The following is a 26337-nucleotide window of genomic DNA, read 5'->3' as shown; positions in this document are numbered from 1 at the left end:
TAATAAGTTTCTTATAATAACGCCAAATAAATTACAACTCTGTAGGGGTTGAGCTTAGGGACCTCCCGTATAACAATTTTTTGCAGCTAATGACCTCATCTATCCCCTAGTTGCGTTTGATCCACGACTTTTTGACCAACCTGTATATATGAGTTAGAAAACTATAGACGTGTCATCGATATAAGTTCAAAGGTCACAGATTTACTTGCGAATAATTGTGGCACAGTGGAGCCAATCAGTCATGAAGATACACGGACGGTAAGGACATACATACATTGTAATATACCCTCTTAGGTTTTTAAATTGGTTAAAATGTACGTAAGTGTAGTGTATGTAATTTAGAAAAACAAATTGATCGAAAGCAATTAAAGCCTCCGGGAACTGATTAAAGGACAAAAAGGTTCAATAGATCAATGAAAAAAGCTAATTAATGAAAAGGGTTGAGATAGCGTTAATTAATGGAATGCGATGTACGACTGTCAATGGAATCAATTTGGGATAACCGATGTTGAAACCGGTTTATATAGAATAAAATAAAATAATAAATTAGTGGCGCTACCACATTTTAAGGACTGGGTCTCAGATTTTATTTTTTTTTAAGGGGTCCAAAGCCTCCTTAATATTACTTGGGGTATATTCAAGTCGTAAAGAATGATTCGACAAATTTACCAAAATGAAATATCCGTTTTTTATTAAAATAAATTTTTTTACTATTAAAATAATTTACAAGTTTTACGAAAACATTGATTAGGTATTATAAAGGTGGATAGAAGGAAGACACTTATTCTGTTTAAATTTATGTATTTATTGTTTAGCATTGACACAAACTAAACATTATATTTTTCAAATGAGTTGAATTGATATAAAACGTGACGCTCACAATGCACACAATCTTTTGTTTTCCAAATAAAAATCTAGGAAAAAAATATTAAAATACTAACAAAAGTTAAATTTATGTTTGTGTAATTCGACGTCAAGTATAAAACCAAAAGAATCTATTAAATTGTATAGAAAGTGAATAAAAAACCTACACGGGAATAATTGCTACAAGTGTTTACACGTTATTAAAAATGTATTATAATAATGACTTCTATAATTATAATAATGAGAAGAGAAATCATACGCGTGGAAAATAAGAATTCATCAAATTTACCATGTTTTATGACCCCCAGAAGTTACATATATTGAACAAGGTAGAGAACTTAAAAGTGTTAAAACCCCCAATAATATTAGAAAACAAAGCATATAACCATTAAAAATCTGGGACTAGTAGCAATCAAAACGCGTGGATGAGATAACTTATAAGGCCGACATATGCATATTATAGTAAAACATCTATCTTAAAACTTGTATTATAATAATTACCAAAGTTGACTATCTAATAAGCTGCGTACTGATACATCCCTAATGTCAGATGTTACGATGCCAAAGTCCTTTTTATAATTATACAAGTACATCACCAGTTAGATATATATTTTTAAATGCCTTTTCGTTTTCAGGCTAATTATATATTTAGCCTGTAGACAACATATGTACAGTTTGAATTTAGAACTTGGGGATCATCTACTAAATTAAATTACACTAATACAAAAATTGCGTGCTTACTCTAGTAAAAATATAGCCCTAAAACCATCTATGAAATTCAGCTCATTTCAGGTTACTCCAGATGTGCGTGTTTCGTCTCATTTACCATAGAGAATGCTATATAAGGTTACAAATGGTTGTAATTAGTTTTCTGAGACGTGGACCCTTCATCTTGGTCGTAACGCGACGTTTATGTACGGGATATCTTGGGATGTGTAGGATATATAGATGACTTGGGTACTGCAATGATTCTGTCTATTTTTTATACCTTACTAAACGTCGTTCTGCACTGTATATTATTTCTAGGAACAAATTTATTAGTTCAATAAAAATCTACTATAATATAAAATAGGGGTTGACGGTAGAGGGGTGAAAATTAGGGTTGGTTTTTTTTAAAAATATAATATATTAAAATTTTATATAAATTATAAATATATTTAAATATTATATTATATTAAAATAATAAAAAATATTGGTTGTTTGTAAAGTAGGTTTACGATCGAGATGTTTACGTGATAACGTCTTATTGGTGATATAAGTTTTTGGGAAGTAAGGAATTAATGAAGATAACAATTTTTTCAAATTTTAAATTACATCTATCGTTTTATTCACGCTTTTGATGTTAAATTTCGGGTGTAAAATGACAAGTTTACTTATTCGACTATGATATACATTTTTCTTCATACATTCACGGAATGACTGGCAGCGCTCGAGATGAGACGGGAGATCGGTCCGTCTCTCTCTCTTTATACCTGCGATCGCGCTCGTGAGGTTTTGGTGTGACACAAGTTTCTGAACATGTCACCGAGCCGTTTCGGAGGAGTATGGGAACGAACATTGTGACACGAGAATTTTATATATTAGATACATTTTGTTTATTTCACGTGGCGTATTAATGAAATTTAAATTATTTCTTCAAGTTAAAAACCCCTTAATATTTTATAAAAAGGATTATTGTTTGATTGTTATTTTAATCCATATTTTAACGCTTCACTTCACAATAATTTAACAGTTATATTGCATGCTGTAAAGATTAACAATTTTCATTAGTTAATTAATTATTAGTATTATAATCTGATACATTAAATGTATTTAACACAAATACTAAACTTTTCATTATGAATTGAACGAAAAAAAATTAAACTGCAATAACATTTTTTTATAATTAGAAGAAAAATATCCGTGGGGTTGCTACAATATATTGTGATTATTAAAAAAAAATTTGAATGCATATTTATTAGATTGTTTTAATATGAGAGTTGAACTGTTTATATTAATTGTAAACATTGTTTGACAGCATCAATTTATGCGCTGTAGAGGCACTAATTGATGTTTTACCGTAATTTAAAAAAATCAAATTTACAACGAATAAAAAAACAAAGGCGCAACAATATCTAGGCCATAGATTTCTGTATCTGGTTCGTGATATTTTTGTTCCTTAATAGGCAAGTTTTCTGTGACAGTCGACTTTAAAATCTCAAATATGGAAATTTCGTAGCAATGTTTTCCTTCACCTTACGAACGAGAGTGAAGTCAAACATTTATAGAAAATTCTATAGCATAGTGACACGAACACACGACATGGATGAGAGGATCCATCACTTCAAGCCACTTTTTTGACGTGACAACGTCTTATAATTCGACGGAGCCGGCTGCACGCACGAAAAAACATGACTCATGCGGCGTTACCTCGCTCTGAGGCGTTCCATTTAAAATTGACATAATTGTATGTAATGTCAATTCAATTGTGATTTCCATTTACCTCCTTCTCTATATCCATACAAAATACCTATCAAACAAATTTTTTTTTTTTTTGAAAAATGCAACCATCCCATCAATATTTTTTATGACGTTGTCACGTTCAACTATCGTCAGTAAACCGACTTTACAGACAACCGATTTTTTTCTTTTGTTTTAAAATGAGGTGAAAATGCGCTTACGCAGGCCCGCGCCCTGGATGTTGGAACTTGACGAGGGGACTGAGGGGCTGGGTCTCAAAGCCTTCTGCCATTCAGAGGTGTAGCGAGACACCACCCACTAAAAGCACCTCAGCCCTTGAGATCCCTCGGGGTTCGAACCTCAAGCCACTAGGTCAAAACTGCTTAACCACCGTAAAAATAAAGTATCTTTTACGAGTGAAGTAGTAAAAAACGCATACCGTTCAGTCAGTTTAAAGTTAACTAGTTAGCCGATCTATACTTCATCTAATTTAACTAGTCGACGCGAGATAAACGAGCACCACGAGATGTAGTTTTTAACACAAGCAACTTGTCCCAACTTCGCTACTATCGAAAGATGGATGTATTTTCTTGTAACTTTTCGCCTTGGCTAACTCATTAATTTTATTCCGGGCTAGAAGAATATTCTTACTTACTGAATTTATCTAAAGCTTGTTTTGATTATTACGAATATTGGAAGATTGATTTTAATTTTAATATTAATATAGTAAAGGTCTTATAAAATAAAGTATGTATTTAAAATACTGTTTTGACCGGATTGAAGTTATGTATTATTATAAATTTACAACTATTTAACATAATTTTAAATTTATCCGACGTTTCGCGTGCTTTACAGCGTGCGTGGTCACGGTGACTGAAGACAAAAGATGTTGAATGTCAAAAAGTATCACAGCTGCAGAGAAAGTTGAATTATCTGTATTTATTTCCCCGGAGTTGGTATCGACTAAAAGATGGAGGGTTTTGGCAAAAATGGCTCACGGTGTCCTCTATTTTCGCGGATTGTAAAGTAAATGAAATAAATTTATAATAATACATAACTTCAATCCGGTCAAAACAGTATTTTATTTAAATGAGTTATGTTAATCAAAGACAATACTAAGTATGTATTTATTTTTTCTAGTCTGATCGTGTAGACTCAAACTCAAAATAACTTTATGCATATAGGTAACCAAGTAAATTCATGAACGTCAACAGAAAATATATTAAATTGAGTTTTAATTCACATTTACTACCAGTTCGCAAGTCAAGGGCGTAGAGTGGGCAAGAAGAACTGCCAAGAAACTCTCCACCACTCTTTTTAATCGCCAAGATTTGATTCATATAAATTGCTTGCCAGGCAGAGCAGCCATAAATATTTGAACTGGAGCAATCCTAAGGATTAGGATCATTTAAATAATCGTCAAATTTATAAAAAGCTTTATTTATTAATTTACGTTTAACCGTGACTCAGCTTCAAGGACAAGTTGGAATAGCTTCAGAACATTTTTTGTCATCTCTTTATGTTCGATAGGTGGTTGAGGAAAAATATTGGAATACCTAAAGGCGCCCAAATACTTAATGTTCTCAGTTCATGAGTGAACGGCTGTCTGATTGAATTGATATCGAAGAAATTGGTAGACAGCCAAACACTTAAATGTTATTATTGCGACTGATTACTAAATAATTTTACCTATAAAAAAAACTAGCGAATTTCTTAGAAAAAAAAACCAGTAGTGCTAAAATCTGTGCTGTTGACTTTTTTGGGTCTAAGGTATGATTTATTATTTATAAGTACATCTTACAGCTTACATACATATTATGAATAAAATACTTATAAAATATACAAAGCCAAAACAGATTACATAGATAAACAATATATATGAAACAGACAACTTAAGTAAGTAAGTTATATTAATACACAAAAACATTAAAACAAAAATGAAAGAAAACTGAAATTTAACATTATACAAACGAAAATTAATACTTAATATTTCTAAGAAAACTAGATTATTACTGCTAAACAAAGTCAAAGTCTTCCCGCCTCTTCAAATATTTCCTCACCTCCTCCTTGGTGAGGTGGAAAATATCAATATCCTCATAATTAGTGTCATAGTTAGATAAAAGCCCGTATAAGTTAATCCACAAATACCTATAGATATAAAGTCCATTGGTGCATAGCCGAGTATCGAAACTAGGACCTCAGAGTGTGGAGAGTCGCACACTTAAACCACTCGGCCAACACAGTTCTAAGAGTGTTTGACCGATTCGCTAAAAACATGCGAATATAGTTTGTTATACAATTTTCAAAATTATTGTTCAAAATTACTGTACCAAATCCAAATCACGTTTTATATCATTTTATTTTGATAGGGTTTCTGTTCTTATTAGTTTTAGTTATTAAATTTTGATTACTTTCATTTAACAGATTTTTATTTAGCTATCACGTATTCAAAAAACCAAACAGCTACAGCTCATACTTAACGCTAAATTATAATAATATTTAATTAATGATGTTTTTGAACAACGTCTATTACACTCGTACGTTTCTTTATGGAGTTATTTTAAGCATTCTACGAAGCTAATACGTTTCCATTATTAGCTTTCCCGATGGAAAAACATTCACCAAATATCATTCCATTCCCCTCTAGAAAGAGACTTTTATTTTTAATGATAATACTTGGAAATCCATTAAAGCGATGGGCACATATGCTCTCTCGCTAAGTTCATGTGTCGCATACTAAGGTCCAACTCCATCCTAAATCGACCCAAAGAGACCTTCGATTTCTTGAATTCAAAACATAAGGTTTCGAAATAGTAGAAAAAGTAATTATAATACGTAAAATATTAAAACGAAGTCAATTCTACGAATTTAATATCTCTAAGTAGTTTTCATTATTATATTTTCTGAGAACCGCAGTTTTTATAAGTCTATGGAAAATTAGTATTTTACTTTGTGTCCATGCCAACGCTTGGTTTATATGTTGTGTATATATTTCATTTTTCGTCTATGCCCTTTTGCCCTTCGTATTCTGGTGGGGGGGGGGACAATTCTGCGTTCTACGACCTACAAAACCTTTAAGAAAGTGAATACCAATTCTTAAAAGGCCGGCAACGCACTAGGGAGGCCCTGTGTTGTGGGTAACTAGAAAACAATTATTACGTGGTACATGTTTAAAACAGTTAAAAAAAAACAGCTATAGCAGCTTAGTATGGATTTGTGTATGCCAAAATCTTGTTAGATTAAACATACGTGAGCCATATGGGTAGAATTTTTAACTGCAGGATGTTTAGGAAAATAAATTAAAAATAAAGAGCAGTGTTGGCCTGTGGCTTCAGCGTGCGACTCTCATCCCTGAGTTTAGGTTTGATCCCCGACTGTGCACCAATGTATTTTCATTCTATGTGCGCATTTAACATTCGATCTACTTTCCTTCAGAAAACATTGTGAGGAAACCGACATGTCTTAGACCCCAAAACCATGTGTCAGGCACAGGAGGCTGATCACCTACTTGCCTATTGTTATATATGAAAAATGATCATGTTACAGATTCAGAAATCTGAGACCCAGACCTAAAGAGGTTGTAGCGCCACTGATTTTTTTTAGGAAAATACAGATTTTAATCATTAACTGTTTTGTATCGTTCCACATATTTTTGAACCATGGACGATCTGGTTACTCACAATACAGGGATATCTCTAGTGTGCCTCTGTATGATTAGCTACTCAAAAAAGTAAAAAAATCATTTATTCATGTAGGTAACACAATGTACACTTCTGAACGTCAAAAAAAAAGGGTGCGTGTACTTATGTACGCGCGTAAGAAGTTATACTTCCTTGGCATTATTAAAAATAGTTTTTGATTGCATGTAAATAATTAATTACAATTAAATAATCAAAGACTGGAAAAGGAGTCATTATAGTCAATAAAGTTCAGTTTACATTTGAAAAATTAAATAAATACATATTTATTATTATTCTCTTACATTAAGTGTAACATAAATTCTATTATAATTCGAATGTTGTTTTTAAATTATGTCTAATGCCGTAGCATCTTCAGTGGGCAACTTCATTCTGTTAATTTTGTGTCACGGTGCGCGCGTATCGTAAAATTTCACTCTCATCAATTTTTCATAACGCGCCTAAAGTAGTATAACTTCAAAAAGAAATATGCATTAAATGCTTCTAATTTTACATTTACTGCCACTTCTCAAATGAAGGGAGTAGAAAAAATCATAGGCATGTAAGTAGGAGTACATAATATGTGGAGTGTGTGGTGCGTGCGTTTTTGTGTTGTTTTTAAAAATCCATTTAAGTTACTTATTTCTCAAGAGACCTCGTTTGGAGATAATACAGAATAATTCGAGACTCGCGCGTTATATAGATTTAGAATGCGTGCTGTATATTTTTCTTAAAATATTTTCTTTTTGAATCTACGCAATCAATCCAGTCGCGCAAAGAAAACTTTAAAAAATAAACTATAAAATAATTTTTACCACTGCCCGCAGCTTCATCCATGTGGAGTGGTTTTGGCAAGATTTTCTGCGTCAGCAAAAAAATCGTTGTATTTCTGTAAATTTACATAAAACCATAATTAATCACTTATACCTTCAACACTATTTATTGCAAACACGTTTGGTAGTATTATATAGACGCGGCCGGGGAATTCTAGATTAATTCGACACTATAACATGTTGAAGTATTTACTTATTTTGTAGTATATTAGTAACGTATCCCATTTATTTACAGAAAATTTATTTACAGAAATTATTCGCGAAAACAAGATTTAGTGTTAATTTTAAGATTAAATTAATTTATATTCTAACTCGTAACATTCTCAAAGTGATTTCATGTGAAGGCAAATATTCGCAATTAGGTTTCTGTCAACTGTCAAAGTCAAATGTCAAACTTGTAAATGAAAATCTATTGATTACTTCAAAGTGTCTTCAAACACACATTTACATGTATTTAATTAAATGTATTAGAGCAGCTTAGCTTAGATTGGTCTCTCTTAGAACAAGCCATTTTATTTTCCGGGAATAAAAATAAGTTTTGTTTCGAAAAAACGTACTTTCGTAGTGATTACGAACCTCTTTAGTTTAGATAACAACACTTTTTTGAGCTCTCGCTCGCATTGTTTATGTCGGAGCAATGGCGCTGGTATCAGCTGCCATTGTAATAATAATTTAATAACATCGAAGTCAAATTAGTTCAAAACCGTTATATGGTTAACTTGATTTGCTAATATTAATAGAGTATGGCTAATGAAAGAAAGAAAAAAATTTAGTATGGTATCCCTAAAAGTTTGATAAATTTTGTGGATTAAACTTACTTGATACTTGATTATATTTTACTATCTTTAACATTGATAGTAACTGTATTTCTATGAAATTAAATACTATACGTATAAAGTCTTTTAAAATTGATACTTAAAATGACATTGCATGGAAAACTAAAACTATATTTATTATAAAACACAACTTTATTCGGAATAATCAAAATCATATTCCAAAAAACAATAAAACAAAGTTGATTTTTTTTATTATCTTTTACATTGATAGTAATTGTATTTCTATGAAATTAAATAGGTACTATACGTATTAAGTCTTTTAAAATTGATACTTAAAATGACATTGCATGGAAAACTAAAACTATATTTATTATAAAACACAACTTTATTCGGAATGGTCAAAATCAGAATCCAAAAAATCAATAAAACAAAGCTTAGGCTATTATACCCGTTAACTATTCGGAAAAAATATATAATAGAAATAAAAATGAGTAATTGCAAGAAGTATCAAAACAATAAATCATACTAACATAACAAAATTCAATGACATTCGAAAGTTTTCAAATAATTCAATTATCTTCTTTATTAGCCAAACTCTAGATCTACAAATTAACAGAGTTTTTGATAGTCTGTTGTAATAATAACTTCAGTCATTATTATGAATGTCGGAGCAATGGCGTTAGTGTCATCTGCCATTGTCATTTATTTTTTTAATTTAATAACATCAAAGTCAAAATAGTGCCAAAACGTTATATGGTTTATTTGATTTGTCAACAAGCGGTCTCTATCTCTGTCTATCTCCTCCGTCCTTCCTGTCGCTATACGACAACATTCCTATCGTTCAGAGTCAGTTCCTCATTCTGACTGTCTACCTTGCTTTCTTCTCCCGTAATTATTTAGGTGCTACCCTTTTTTCTCGCGCGTTGTTCATCTCTTCGTGATATATAATATATCAAAAGTATAATTAACCTATATGCAGAAATCCATAATAATACAGTTGAATATTTTATCTTATTAACGATACGGAATACTAAGCATTGAAAGAATTAGTACCCGCTCCTCAAACTGAACTAGTGACCTGAATGAACAGCATGACCGAATGAAAATGAACTTTTTGCTAGTAATACTTGGTGAATTTTAATGGCCATTTAACTTGAGAGCGCGCTTACTTCAAAATCATAGTAAGCGATTTTTAATACCGCTCCACCTGAGGAGAATCCTCATTGCACCTCACAATTATCATAAGTAGGTGTGAGGTTTTCAAACTAAATTTTTATGAACGGATTTTTTTAATTTTTACAGATTTTAAACAAGAAACGTTTTAACCTATAAAGTATGGGTCGGCTTAAATTAAGTTTTTGCTACTATTCTTTGGACAATCTATACTAATATTATAAAGAGGAAAGGTTTGATTTTTTGTTTGTTTGAAATGAATAGGCTCCGACACTACTGGGCCGATTTCAAAAATTCTTTCACCGTTGGCAAGCTACACTATTCCCGAGTGACATAGGCTATGTTTCATTTTCAAAAAAAATTGGGTTGCTTACTAAAACCAGAATAATCTAACCCAAGATGTAAAAAATAAACAAAAAACTTCCTTCAATCGTGTGCGCTGCGAAAACTATTAATGATAGAACAAAATGATGTATTACAATTTTTCAGGACACATCACTATCTATAAAAAATGTTTTGACAACATGTCTCTATCTTTTATAGTTACGTCACAATAAACGTCCTTTTGTTAATTTTTTTTAATTAAAATACCACCGCTAGAAAAGGCTCTTTATTCGTACCTAGGTATTGATCCTTATCAAAATAATTACCAATACAATTTAATGGCATAACCACCAAAAAAACATGGTGGATAGGTGTTCTCCTGCCTTTTCTCTTGAATAGTTTACTACTATGTGATATAACAAAAATCTTAGCCACAGCAACGCTTGCCCGAGTCTACTAGTGTATTATAAGTGATAAAATTAAAAATCCTTTCCTTTCTTTTACTTGTAGATTAAGCAATGTTAGTATAGTTAAGCGTGAGTTTGTACGTTTGAACTCCGGCTGCATTACTCGTAATTTACTTGTCGGAGCCATGGCTTGAATGTCAGCTGCCATTGTCATTATTTGTCACACGGCTTATAAATTAACAACGTCAATGTCAAAACAGTTCAAAGGAAGAAAGACCATTCAATGATCCTTAGTAATATTAATTATCATTATTAAAAGTAACCGGTTAGTTCTTTGAATGTTTGAAAATCAAACAGTCAAAATTAAAGTAATTATTTGGTACTCGTGATTTTGAACTAATTTGACTTTGACGTTGTCAATTCATAAGCCCTTCTCAGTAACGCCATTGCTCCGAATACTTTATATTATAAGATATAATTATACTAAACACAATGTAATGTTTAAATGTTTCTGATGTATTCATCTTATGATAGTAATACATATGCCACTGTACGCAGAGATAAATTCAAGGAAATTAATATACTTACCTTTCCCTCGCAATATATTTATGAAAATATTATGTATGTATAATTTTATACAAAAATAGTGATAAGTTTACTAGAATAGAACATACGCACAATGTTAATACTCGGAACAAACGCAGGCTGCAATTTCCCCGTACTAGACTATCTAAAGTTAGCAATTCTTTTTTGTGGAAAAGGGTTACTCATCTTTAATAAAATCCCAGAGGCTCTTTTATCTCTGCCTTTTAATAAATTTAAGAAATGTTTAAAGAAAAGCTGTGTAAAAAGGCTTACTATAAAGTTAACGATTATCTAGTTGATAAAAGGGCCTGGGACTAGTGCTAGACAATTTCTAATTAATTTACGACATTTTTTTTAAAATAGGTGTTGTTTGATTTGCTATTTTAAAAGAGTACCGAGAGTTTTAACGCCGGCTTTTTCTCTCGGCCTCAACACCCTCTGTCTTCTTTGCCGATGAGTGGGATGCTAACAAATTCAAATTTAATGACGTGGAATAAGTGATACCTGTATCTTATGTTCCATAATAAACATATTTTATTTATTTATTATTATAACCAGTAAGTAGTCAAAACGCGAGGTCGCGCTGGAGCGTTTTTAAAAAGAATAAAATTTTATTTTTTTAATTAATATTTAATCAACCGGTTACATTGGTGATTAGCTTAAGACTAACTTATAAACTTAATATCGAATAATCGAGACTGGGAGCTAGACAGTCCGTCAGCATATTCCGTGAGAACACGCGTGGGCGTTTCTGTTTAAAGATTAGGAAATATGTCTTGTGACTGTATAACTCCTCTCTCCTTAGAATCGAGATTATCCTCAGGGTTTGGATGATCTCGAATATTCTGTTTAGGTTGAAACATAATTTTCTTAATTCTATTTTTAAATGCTAATAAAATGACACATGTCATGAGTAAAAAACTTATTACTATATTAATTATACCAAAGAACCATTGATTTAATTCACTTTCACTAACACTTGTAGGAACACTATTTTTCACCAAAAGGTTTAAGAGTTGAACGTCTGCAAGGTCAATTCCATCTAAATTCAGACGCTTGTTCTGTGACTTAATTTCGCTGGAGATTAACGGTAGGTTTACAATTGGGAATCGGGAAAACGCGATATCGTTTCCCTGGTGTTCGTGTCTTTTCAAGTTGAAATCCTTGATTCTTATCGAACAATCATCATCTAGGGTTAACAGGTAAGTGCCCATTAATGGCTCATGTGAAACGTCGTTGTCACACATTTTAGATATAATGGTTTCTATTCTAGAAAATATTATCCAATGATTTTGTTGTACTAAATAAATCTTGACATCTTCGATTAGAACGGGTACAGGACGACATGAAGATGTGTTGGGGGAAAAATTCATTAGTGTAGTAATACATTCGTCCTTCAATACCGGTGCAGTTTCAAATTCAGGACATAAAAATCGGTTTTCATCTATTTCTTGGCATGGTTGTGAGAGCGGCTCGACTTTCAACCCTTTCACTAGGACATAGGGATACTTAGGAAGGATAATGTTAGATATATTATTACTATTACTATGCACTGGTAAAGGTATTAATTTATAATAATTATAAAGTTCATTTTTAATTAAGGGTATGTGCATAATAAACTTTATCTGATTTTGTTTGATATACGCTTCCATCTCAATATTCAGTTCAATTTTTACAATATTTTCAATATTCACTGGAAATACTAAATTATACATAGATTCTATTTCTTTTAAAATTGACAGTAATTCCTTAGTATCAATAATAGATTGATGTAATATTTTAATCCTAGCAAAAGCGAGAGCTGTTTCAATTTCATTTAGTCTTGAGTATATAGTTTGAAAGTTATGGGTAAAAATATTATAAAAATGAATAATTTCATTGCTCATTTGTAGCATTTTAGAATTGTTTAACCTGAGATCTATGTCCTCAAAACGTTCTTTAATTTGAATGAAATTATTCCTTGTTACATTAATAATTTTTGTTACAGTACTCATCATTTCGGAAACAATGGTTATTTTATTACTAATAGCGTCCTGTCTAGTTTTTAATTTATTAATTAAATCTTCATATCTAATAGCATCTTCATTATCAAGATTGCCTGTTATTGCTTTAATGAATGTTCCAATAGGATTCAATAAACCTCGTTTAGATTTAGAAGTCGGAACTAATTGCTTATATTTTTCCACTGTTATATTCATTATGAAACTAGTTTGTAACTGTACTTCTTGGAAATGCAAATTGAATAGGCTAGTGTCGAAACAATTTTGGACTTCGGTTTTAAGTGTTAAGAAGTTATTTATATTTAGTTTTAGTTCGTTGTTGATAGCTTTAAAATCTAAAATCTTTATCACGGTCCATCTGTCGTAAGCTACTACTGCTTGACCTTCTTTAATGGGTAGGAGGCCTGGGTTTCTATTAATCTTTTGCAGTTGAAGGGCCTGGCTTGGTGTCAGATGTACCAGCAGGAGTAACAACCTGTGAAGGGCGTTTTAAATCTTTAGTATGTAACTTAGTTTTTCGTTTAAGAGTTATCACTGGAATAACGTTTCTATGAATTGGACCCGATACTCGAGCCTTTATGATAACGAGCCTTATCCTTACTACGTCGCGTGTTAACTCTTTTTCTAGATGATGAGTCTGCGTTTGAATTTTTCTTTCCATTTTTGAAATTTCCAACGTGTTAGTTTAGTTTTTGATTTCTTTATACCATATAAATAAGACCGGAAATGTTTTATTTTTGGTACCAAATGAACCGTTGCACTATAAGGGAAAAATGATTTTTTTATGACGTTATCTTCAAAGAGTTTATTTATCTGTTTTTCTATCTCTTGGTTTTGAGAAGCAGGATGTCTATATGGTCTAATATAAATGGGGTTGTCGTTAACTGTTCTAATTTTGTGTTTAATCTGATTGGTGAATGATAAAGGAATTTTATCAGAATAAAATATATTATCACGAAACTCATAACATTGTTTAGAGATTATGTTACGTTCCTCACTATTCATATGATCTAAACGAAGCTTGGACAAATTTTCTTTTAAAACATTATCATTTGTTAAAGTTTCATTTATAAAATTACTTTTACAAATTTCATTATTTTTTAAAACTGAGACTTTAATAGATTCTTTCAAAGTAATTTTAAATGGTTTCTCAGATGTATTTTGTATTTCGGTGGTTGCAAAGAAGTTTTCACATGTAACGATAGCATTTGGCATATGAACGCCATTACTGAAATTGTCCTGTTCTACTATGTCATCTCCATTTTGTAGATTAGTAGGGGTTTTAATTTTTGATTCTGTTCTGGGTTCAATTATAGCTTCGTATGGAGGACTATATAATATAGGTATGGCAGAACCAGTTGTATACAGTATTTGATTTTTCATATCAATGCTAGCTTCTAATTCCTTTAATAAATCTGAGCCAATTAAACCATGATATCTAGCATCTACATCATATACATAAAATTTATGCATTAAAGGGCTATTAAAAATATACGGCAAAGGGATGTATACTACTTCGTTATGTGTACTTCGAGCATGAGTGCTAACCACTGTAAATGGTTCATAGCTTTTATATTCATTAAGAAATTGATTTACTTTAGAAGGACTGATAAACGAACGACTACTACCAGTGTCTATAAGAAATTTTGCGTTTAGTTCCGGAATTAATATGTGTGGTAATTTTAAAATGCTATCACAATAGTTAAGATTTATTATTTCGGTATATGATTCGAGGCTTCTCCCTGAAAATTTACTTGCTGCGAATCTATTTCCTTGTTATCTTTAGAATTTTCTTGATTTTCTAATAAATTAAAATTTTCACACACGGTTGTTTCGTTTGATTCATAGTTATCATAATCGCTATAGTCGTTGTAATAATATGGTTCGTAATAATATTCAGAGTCATTAATCATATTTTGTCTTATCGGTGCGGTTCGCATAGAAACGTCTGTGTTAACTGGTTGTGGATTCTCTTTTTGATGTGGTATATCGAACCTAGGACCCTGCTGTGGCTGGTAACCAAATTTATAATTTTGTTGAGGTATACCGAATCGACTATTACTTTGAGGTGAAATTCCAAACCGATAATTATTTTGCGGGGGCATTCCAAATTTAAAGTTATTCTGTGGTGGTATCCCGAATTTAAAGTTGTTCTGTGGTGGTATCCCGAATTTAAAGTTATTTTGTGTGGGCATTCCAAACTTAACGTGATTTTGTGGGGGAATTCCGTATTTTAAATTATTTTGTGGGGGAATCCCGTAATTAAAGTTATTCTGTGGAGGCACATTTGATGCTAAATTATTTTGAGGAGAAATGCCAGGTTTAAAATTATTTTGAGAAGGAATTCCAGGTTTAAAATTATTTTGTTGAGGGGATACACTATTCTTCCACAATTTATTTTTAATAGAATATTGATAATGAAAATTAACCTCTTCAGTAACAACACTTAATGCATTCTCTAAATTAGTACAGCCCTTTAGGCGAACAATACGTAAAAGATCTTCAGATAAATTATAAAGGAATACATTAAGAGCCGTATTATTATAAATTATTAATTTGGCTGCTTTAATACTCTCATCGGTTAACCTATTAACCTTTGAGGTTAGGGAACTTTTAACACTTTGTATTCTTTGACAGAACTCTATATATGATTCTCCAGATTTAATTTTTAATGATTCTAATTCTATTGCTATACATTCTTCTGAACGCGGGTCGCCGAAATGTTGAGTCAATATATCTTTAAAATGATCCCATGATGTAATATTTTGATTTTCACTTAATAGCGTTGCCGCTTTACCCACTAAGCGACTAGTTATTGCATGAAATAAGTATAAATTTTGGGCGGCATTACCTTCGACTCTAAATTCTTTTATCACATATTCACTTTTTGCAATAAATAAATTTAGTAAGTTTTCTGTCCCATCATATTTGGGAATCAAGGACAAAACCTCCCTTGGTACAAATTTAAATGTTTCCATTGACATTTTTAGTCTTTAATTTTTATATATAAGAATACAATATAATCACTTACACTTCTTTAAATTACTTGTATAATTTTGAATTTGCAATAAATCCGTACTAATTAATAATATATTTTTTTATCTATCTCTATATTTAATCTATATTATATTGCCTATTCTTGTGCAATATAATTTTAAAACTACAGTTCCTAATCTAATTACACTCTGAGTACAATTTTATTCGTAGATTTGTTACGAAACAAAATCAGATAATGTAATAATATATAATATGTGGAATAAAATGAAATTTTTAGCGGGAAGTGAAAAGGTTTACTCACCGCCAGCCCAATTCCATTCTTCCTGAGTCACTAATCACACACTGCACCGGATATTATTTTAATGCTCTTCTATTTGACTTATTTATTTGATTCGCGGATTTTCACTCTGCTATTAGACAGTCCACGGTATTTCAAGAACTATGAAAATCGATTTGAGTATTTTCAATTTAGTTATATACTCGCGGGATGTGAAAATCCTACCGGCTGCGCCAGTCAAAACGCGAGGTCGCGCTGGAGCGTTTTTAAAAAGAATAAAATTTTATTTTTTTAATTAATATTTAATCAACCGGTTACATTGGTGATTAGCTTAAGACTAACTTATAAACTTAATATCGAATAATCGAGACTGGGAGCTAGACAGTCCGTCAGCATATTCCGTGAGAACACGCGTGGGCGTTTCTGTTTAAAGATTAGGAAATATGTCTTGTGACTGTATAACTAAGTATAGCGCTCATGTCAACAAACAAATCGCAAAACCTTAGACTCAAAAATTAAAGATGTGCGTCAGGTACAGAAAACTAAACAACACACTACACACACATACAAATCTTAAATAAAAAATACAGAAATGTGTTTGCTCTATACAACGATATATTAAATATCATTCTAATTGGTTCAACGAGCACGTTCAATCTTTCATAAGAAAATTATTAGAATAAAAAAAAGAATAAAATTATGTGAATTTATTATATCGAATTGGTGAGTTTTATTTTTGAATGGTTTTCGTTCTGATATGCTTTGTATTTAACTTCAATGATAAATGTTCTTTGACTTATTAATTTATGATTCGAATTAATTTGATTTATTGATAAATTCTATTGAAGTATTTGCGTTGCTAATTTATCACATGTACCCGAATTTATCCGCCTGAAATGAAAAACATTGAGTAATTAAAAAATTCAGATAGCTCATTAATATTAATTAACTTTATTTGTATTAAGTACGTTTAATATCTTACTTAAGTTGGGAGATATTGCTTATTAGCGTTAAGGCTCGTTGTTCTCCTAATTTTGAAGGTTTTCTTATATGATACAGCAATTAAAATACATACAGTCATACAAACCCTAATTTTCACCCCTCTACGATCAACCCGTATTTTTTATTATAAATTATATACATGGCAAAACGACGTTTGCCGGATCAGCTAGTAAACATATAATAAAAAAAACGGTATATTATAACTCAGACTCGAATCAAAAACCAAAATAAAACGAGAAAGTTAGTAGATGATATACGACTTCCATCTCTCATGGTATCCAGCTCCGGTATGCCATCAGACACTTTGGTTCTAAGATTTTGTGTTTTTAAAAGCAAATTCAAAGGTTACAATTAGGTACCAACTTCGCGGTAAAACGTGGTGTTAATATGACAACATTTCAATAACAAATCAGAATATTATGAAATTGTAAATTCCATGTTGCCTTTTGCTTATCATTTCTGGAAAACATCGAATTACACAAATTATCAATATTTGGCGTTTAATAACTTTTATTTAAATGTGTAGTCATATTTTTATATTCTGATTTCTTTTGTTTTTGGAATATATAAAAAAATAAATCAGTGGCACTACAACCTCTTTAGGTCTTGGCCTCAGATGTCTGAATCTGTTTCATGATCATTATAAATCTAATAGGCAAGTAGGTCATCATCCTTCAGTGCCGGACACACGCCGTCAACTTTTTGGCTCTATGACATGTCGGTTTCCTCACGATGTTTTCCTTCACCATTCTAGCGAATGTTAAATGCGCACATAGAAAAATGTCCATTAGCGCACAGACGGGGATCGAACTTACGACCTCACGGATGAGAGTCGCTCTCTGAAGCCACTAGGCCAGACACATTTATTCATAAATAAAGCTATTAAAAACTTGTGACCTTATTATGCAACGAAGTGTTAAATAAATTAATACAGATAAAAGATTTTGCAATAAAGCCATTGTACCCTAAAGACTTAACTACTAAAGGTACTTGTCACTAATAATGAAGTGGATTAATCTCTTGACCTGTTTTAGCAGCATTGTGCTCGCTCGATAGGCAAGAAGCAATCCAACGTGAAATCAGTAATTTTACACTTAAATTACTAAAAGTAAAAATGTTTTAGTAATTTTTCAAGATGTATTTTATATTTGTGTTAGGAGCTTTAACTAAAATCGTGAGATTAACTTGCTCTTACGGTGACGTTAAGCCAATGGAGAAAAGATTTTGTACAGTACTTTATTTAAATTGTAGGCAGTTGTAATGCTGGTAGCATGAAGTCATTCCTTACGCTCTTTCTCTTTCTATAATTTCCTTACGCTGTAAAGAAGAGATAAATTGGTACTTTAAATGAAACGGTGCAATTACACTTAGTTTTTTTATTAAAAAAGTTGTATGTTATACAATAAGTGTATTTTCCTTGCGAGCAAAAACGACGAATAAAAAAGGAAAAAAAAATTAAAAGGCCGGCAACGCACTCGCGAGCCTCTGGCTTTGAAAGTGTCCATGGGCGGCGGTGTCACTTACCATCAGGTGATCCTCCTGCCCGGTTGCCCCCTGTTCTATAAAAAAAAAGGATTTTAAAATAGTCCATATTTTTAGTTTATGTTTAGTCCGTTATCTGTTATATTTTACATAATGTATTGGCATAGTTTGTAAGTATGTAATGTATGTAATATATTTATGTAATAAATAGTTTGGAAAAAATTGAATGGGACAGAAATAAGCTTTGAAATAAAATTATTATTATCCAGAAAATCAAGTGTGATTTTGATCAAATTTTATTTGTATACTTAATAAATGTTATCATAAAATCGTGTTACAAGTAAACAAATCCACACGAGCAAACTTCTAAGACAAATCTTAAGACAAACATTGTATGTTTATCCTAGAATTCTTGTTAGTTAAGCGAAGGTTTTTGCCAATTTATGATTTCGTCTTTATAGATACTAGTCAAGGATCCATTCAATGTTTAACCCTGAATTGTGAAAAATCAATTTCGGGGGAACCTAATATCACATCAAAAGTTCCCTATAGCCAAATGCATAAAAATATGTTTAGTTTAAAAAAATCTATTTTATTATGAATAACAGATTGTGTATGCTTGGGTTTAGGTGTGGGAAATTTATTCTCGAATGTCCGCAATATAACATTTTTGTCTCTGGTTTCCTTCCGTAACGTAATTTAAACCAAGGAATTCCTTCATTTGGTTCTGACGGTGGTTCCTTCTATTTGCCAACAGCTGCCTGGGCTCGTGCATGTATCAGACTATTCGAAATACATAATTTTAATTTTATAATATTTGATGATGGTATACCCAATTTTTTTTATTTGGCCGATCCTCACATTTTTTTATTAGTCTTTGAGATACTCGGGTTACGTTAGATGCATTTTTAAATATACTTTTTGTTAATTATAGTTGATAATAGTTACGTCCACTATTTAGAATGTTATAGTGAGCGTTTTTGAGAACTATTGTGAAGCAAGGTAAAAGTAAAAGTAAAAAATCATTTAATCATGTAGGTAACATAATGTACACTTGTGACTTGTCAGTAAAGAAATACATATTAATGCTTCTAATTTTACATTTACTGCCAGTTCTCAAATCAAGGGCGTAGAACGGAAGAGAAGAACTGGCAATAAACTCTCCGGCACTCTTTTTAATCGCCATTTTTTTTCGACATTTTTTATTGGTATCAGCATCAGTCTAACCTCTCTTTGTTCCCAAACTAATAGAATTTCTTTAAATTCTTATTGCTGACAATATTGTGAGCCTTTCTTCCTGGTTAGGAGACATAATAACGATGTATGTACACAGGACTTAAAATTTCAGTATGAATTGTGTATCGACAGCCACTGAACCGTTCTTTGTGGTACAAGACTCACCATAGTCACTCTTGACTATCAGCGATATAACGCAAACAAATACAAATCCCAGGTCAACCAGCGAACAATCTCATAAACTAGGTCGCTAGATGTGACGACTGAACTATGGCATAAAAGAAAGAACTTAAATACATTACAGTTTTTGTATAGACAATAAGTAAAGACTCTATACTATTCTATCAATGTATATGATACGTATTTTACAGCTTAGATTTCATTTGTTTTTTTTTTTAATCATAATCTACGTAATAATTTAGTTATCTACTGCATTTTTTTTATAACACCATGCGCCTATTTTATTTCAGTATAGTTGTTTTTTTTGGTCTTCACATATAATTATCAAATCGTATACAAAATATTGTAAAAACTATTTTAAAAGAGTAAGTGTTGAGTTTCTTGCATATTCCTTATGAAACCTTTGGAAGGGGCAACTAGAGCCTTTCTTTTAAAATATTTTTAACTTGTAATTTTGACTTTCTAAAGTGCCTTTTAATACGCCTAATTGAAATAGATCGTTAGACTTTGAACTGAAATTAGCTTTATGATGTTAATAAAACGGAGCATCTTATAATATCACTAAACACTTTATTATCTAGTCATATACCTTATATATTATGATTGATTCTTAGTAATCTGTATCTGCTTGTAATGTTATTGAAAGTCTCAGTAAAGTGTGGAAACATTTTTGAACGGTGTCTTATATTTTCTAAACCAAGTTGAACTTATCAATATGAAACAATCGGGTTTTGTCGGGAATTGAGCTCAGAATTTCCGATATCTTAATGCGTCAATCAAGTCCGTTGTTATCCACGGAAATATATGATTGTATATTAAAACAATTGGGAAACAATTATTTGTGTTAAACTTATATCTTGCATATAAAATGATATGACGTTTGTCACGTTTCGTACATACTCGTAGACCAGTAAATTAGAAAAAAAGTATAAATTGGAAATAACTTTTAAACAAAAAATTTGGTGAGTTCTTAAGTAATTTAGTAGGATATAGGTCTGGTTTTGTGGTGAATAAATTTGTTTTGATGTTTGGCAAAAAGTGGGATAAGTACGCAATTTACATCACAAATGCGCAGTCGACTGTGACGGGCATTATGCCTCCTACATTACACAAAAAATAAAAAGCCAAAAACGTCGAAGCTTTCGGCTTACGAATGTTTAGCCAAATCTGTCGTAATTGCAATCAATGGTTTACATTTTATTGATGGTACATAAATGTACAACAATAACAATACAACACTAATTTAACCAAACAAGAATTTCTCGAAATATATTTCAATGCTATCAATAATTATTTAATCAGCACCTAATTATTATGTGATATGTCCCAATATATTGCGCCAAATGTTTTTTGAATTGTTCGATTATATATAATTTTTATTGACAAATATCGTAGTTTAGAATCTACGACTGATGGCCCCGAATACTTGTATTTGGGATATAAGGCTCGGTTTTATGGAGTAAAAGGTGTTAAATTGTTTTGGTAATTATATATTAAATATCACTGAGTTAGAACATATGCATAACTATGTCATGTGGAAAAAGGTGTAATGGTTGCAGTTCCTTACAAACGTTGTGTAAAACAAAAAACTTGGCGATTAAAAAAAGCGGCGGAGAGTTTATTGCCAGTTCTTTTCTTCCTTTCTACGCCCTGGTTTGAGCACTGGCAGTAAATGTAAAATAAGAAGCATTTAATGTATATTTCTTTATTGACGTTCATAAGTGTACATTGTGTTACCTATATAAATAAATGTATTTTGACTTGTGACTTTTTGACATGCTCAGTAATACAAGAATACCAAAGTATCTTCGCGACAAACCGTGTCAGAAAGGCACAGCATGCTGGTATTTAAAATATTGAAATCACCGTTAAAAATTATATAAATATTAAGCAGGAAATAGTCCAAATAACATTACCGTTTTTACAAAGAAAGGTTGAGTCGCAAAAAGCGCGGGCGGAGTGTATTGTAGCGAAAAAATCACATTTCAACGAACAGTATTAAAAGTCAGGTTTGCGCAAGCGGAAAAAAGGATTATTTGTTTTGTTAAAAGGGGAATATAATATGTTAACGGCTGAGTATTTACGTAAACACTTCTGATTTCTTTTTCCGCGTTATAATAAAACTATATATTTATTAGATATAGATAGTTTTTTGTTTAATTTAAAGTGGAAAACACATTTTTATTCTTATAGGTTTTCATACAAAAATATAATAGCAACCGTCTAACGTAGTAAATAAATAAATGTTCAATATTGTTTAACTAAATAGAGGCGTGTATCTTTACATTTGTCATAGGGTGAATAATTACCGATAATGAACTATACAATTTCAGTTGGCGAGCGAGCTTTGATTTTCAATTTCTATTCATTATAATAATAATAACAAAAGCCCGTTTAATTTCCAATCATTACCAAAAATAATACACAGGTTAGATTTATTACATTTTATAATTATTTTTCTTGTTTTCCTATATAGCATATAGGTAATGCTAGCTACCTTCAGTACCTTCCAGCTATCTTCAAACTTAAGATCCATGGCTTTCTTTCTCCAATCGCTTCATGCTGCCACTTCTATTTCTCCTATCCACTTTTTTTCGGGGTGCCTCTTTTCCTGCTTCCCATCCCCCCTATTCTATCAATTATAAAACTTTGAATATATTCAGTATTAAAGAGTAAATTTATATGGATTGACCTATATTCATTTATATACAAGTAATAAGTTATAAAAAGTGCGAAACGGAATAATTTAGCCGTGGGCGATATGATTGATCGTTTGTGTTGAATTTTTACACAGAAAGTTTTTTATGATAGACATCGATAATTTATCTTAAAACTTTTACAAAGCAAATAAATTTATTGACCTCGTGCAAAGACTCCAGCGTAGTATATCTATACTAATATTTAATTTAATTAAATCTCTTTAATAGACGAACTCAAACATCACTAGACCGATTTCTCTAAACTCCTTTAAATTAAAATGCTACATTAGAAAGTCTATATTTTTTATTGTTTGGCGTCAGTTTCATAAACTGCTAGTCAAATTTTTTATTTATATTAAATATTACTAAATTAAGCAATATAATATCACTACCACCGAATTAAAATGTTTCCGTCAAAATTCTTCCGTCTATTTTGGCGGGTAGAGGACACCGTGAGCCATTTCTGCCAAAACCCTCCATCTTTTAGTCGATACCAACTCCGGGGAAACAAATACAGATAATACAACTTTTTCTACTGCTGTGATACTTTTTGACATTCAACACCTTTTGTCTTCAGTCACCGTGACCACGCACGCTGTAAAGCACGCGAAACGTCGGAAAAATTTAAAATTATGTAAAATAATTGTAAATTTATAATAATACATAACTTCAATCCAGTAAAAAAGGGTTTTCTTTAAACAAACACTTTGTTTCTGAAATATTATTATTTTATTAACTAACTAAAAGTTAATTATACCAATTCGAAATCATTATTCATAGTTAATACAGGACAACGTCTGTCGGGTAGTATTGAAATAATTGTAGCCTACTTTGAAGATCACATTCCTTTATATAGATTTTTAATAACGACTCGTATATTAATAATACCAATTATCACAACTTTAAATTAAATTTACTTAAAGATATATGAACATTAATAGGCTTTTAAACGTGCTTTTACTTTGATCAAGGAAAAATCGGCTTCTGATGCGAGCCGGCCGTGATGTATTGATCAGCTCGGAACTCAATTAGAGTCGATTTAGCGTTCTCGATTTTATTGGACGTAAACAAATTGATGAGACGCCTCTTGAATGCCGTTATAGGAAATTATTTACACTCTAATTCATATTATCACGAGTTTATTATTACAGTGGTATAACTAGCTAGCTGTAACGCATTTAAATGGCTGGACATTTATATTTTTCAGAGTTGTGTTTATTTAAACCAAAATAATCACTTCTATTAGAGAAAACCCGTTCCAAAGTGATAAAAAAAATTTTTATTTTAAAATATCATGATTAGTACATATTATATCGTTTCGATTGAAAGTGACCATTAAAAAGGACAAGAAAAATGCAATTCAAAGAGGTATAATTTAAAGCCAAAGTAGTATAACTTCTAATGCGTGTACATAAGTACACACACGTTTTTTTTATAGCCGTATTTTTCTGTGGTCGAGAAGTTAGGCAGCAGGGCAGTGTCAAAATCGCCCCTTTCCTAAAAAGGGACTTTATTTACCTACTTAAAAGGTATGGCGTCGCCCGGCCCCGGAGGGACTCCAAAAGTATCCTCTTGATATTTGGGTGTCAAATGTAATGGATAGAGATAGCACGAATATTCAAAAAAATAATGTTCTTTTTTTATGTTAAATCATTTTATTTTTGCCAACGATAATAATATGTTTATATTTCGTTGATGTTCAAAGTATATAATAGAGAGATAGAATATTGCGCATGAAAACTTTCTATGTTCGTACCTTCAACCTAGACAAAAATAGTATTCTTGTAAAGGCGAGAATATGTCAAGAGGTTGCTTTCTGAAGCGTTGATCTGAAATAGTCAGCCTTTAGTTTTTTTTGGGTCATATTTTATCGATAGCACTAACGGCGATAATTATAACTTTGCAATGCATTGGCTGGTTCTTAATTTGATTTCAGACTTATTCTTTCTTAATCTTTTTATTTATTCTTAAGAGCGCCCTTCTCCGTCCGAAAAACGGCAACGCGAGCATGGCCAAAATGCTTGTTGTTTCATCCAGCGCAATGTCAGAACAAGAGGTAAAGCAAAAAGAGATATCATAGATAGATAGCGAGCCATTCATAACAATGGCTAACAAGCATGTGAGAACGCGATAACATTGAAAGAAAAATAGTGTGCGGAAATTTCATAAAACTTGTTCCAAGAAATACGTGTTTTTTCGTAAGCCTTACAAGATTATGAAAAAATAGTTTTACATTTAGAAACTCCATTACTTTGCAAGGTTTCTATGCAAATATTTATTTCCGGTTACAATTAATGAGCACATTATAAACGCCAAAACTTCATATAAAATTTGTACTTAAAAGCTGATTTTTGGAGGTTTGTACTGAATTTGTTTCTTAAAATTTTGATTTTGCGTTTTAATAGAAACCTAGATATAGTGCACAAGATGCCTATTAGTTCAAAAGTTTCAAATAATCTGTTACAACGCCATAATCACGTACGAGCGTTTGTATGAAAAGATAGACGGGTTGGCCGCTCTTAAGGCACACTAGCAATACTGATGGACAGTGAACAACACAAAATGTGCATTTGAATCATATGTATTCACAATATACTGAAATGAAAAATAATTATAGATTTTATAATTGAGACAGATTATATAATTTGTATTTATTATAAAGATAAGAGATCGCTTATTAGCGATAAGGCCGCCCGTTGTATCCCTTATAATTTTTTTTGTATTGTGTTTGATTTATTGTTTTTTGCAACGAAGTGTTAATGAATAAAAATTAATAAATAAAGTTAAGTTTAAAGCGGTGCCAGCACAATGGTGGCACTATCTTAGGCTGAAAGACATTAAAATAATCGGAAGAAGGTCAGCTTCGCAAATTAAAGCATTGTACATTATAGACAAACTGACTGAAAAACTTTGTAATAAGCAGTGACCTACTCCAAATTAAGACTTTTACGATTGTTATTTTGGTATAGTTAGTTTCACAAACTATTGGGGTTATTTCTCAAAAAAATTTATTAAAGAAGTTATACAATATTGAATATTTATGATTGCTTCTAGTTCAAATATAAATATTTTGTTTTTTAAACTTCCGTCAGAGTTTCTCCAATTTTATTGATAGTTTAAGCGTTCTTGAACTCTCTGTTAAAGTACATTTTTAACTGTTTTGTAAAAAAAATATTAATTTCACATGATACTGAAATGAAATCATGTTCGACTTGTTTATGACCAGACATTGACATTATCAAAACGCGCTATATCTCGTTATAAATTAGATATATACAAAAGATCTTTTGTTAATCCTTTGTATCACGATGCACGCGATATTAAATGTTTTGATATTAAATGAAACAAAAACATATATTTTTAATTTCTTTTTAAACATTGAATAT

At 31.3% G+C, this 26337-nt stretch overlaps 2 protein-coding genes across 2 annotated transcripts in view; one reads left to right on the top strand and one right to left on the bottom strand.

Annotated features, from left to right (window-relative positions):
* Positions 1-26337, top strand: part of LOC125055860 (nephrin) — a 434287-nt gene that overhangs the window by 14926 nt on the left and 393024 nt on the right. The window lies entirely within an intron of this gene.
* LOC125055863 lies at positions 11700-16634 on the bottom strand. The gene is made up of 2 exons (XM_047658518.1): positions 16377-16634; positions 11700-13553 (listed from the first exon to the last, which is right to left on the bottom strand). The coding sequence occupies exons 1-2, from the start codon at positions 16391-16393 to the stop codon at positions 11834-11836; spliced, it is 1737 nt and encodes a 578-aa protein (XP_047514474.1). The 5' UTR covers positions 16394-16634; the 3' UTR covers positions 11700-11833.

This window comes from Pieris napi, chromosome 14, assembly GCF_905475465.1.
Source record: "Pieris napi chromosome 14, ilPieNapi1.2, whole genome shotgun sequence".
NCBI lineage: Eukaryota > Metazoa > Arthropoda > Insecta > Lepidoptera > Pieridae > Pieris > Pieris napi.
This window is presented reverse-complemented; position numbering and strand designations above follow the sequence as displayed.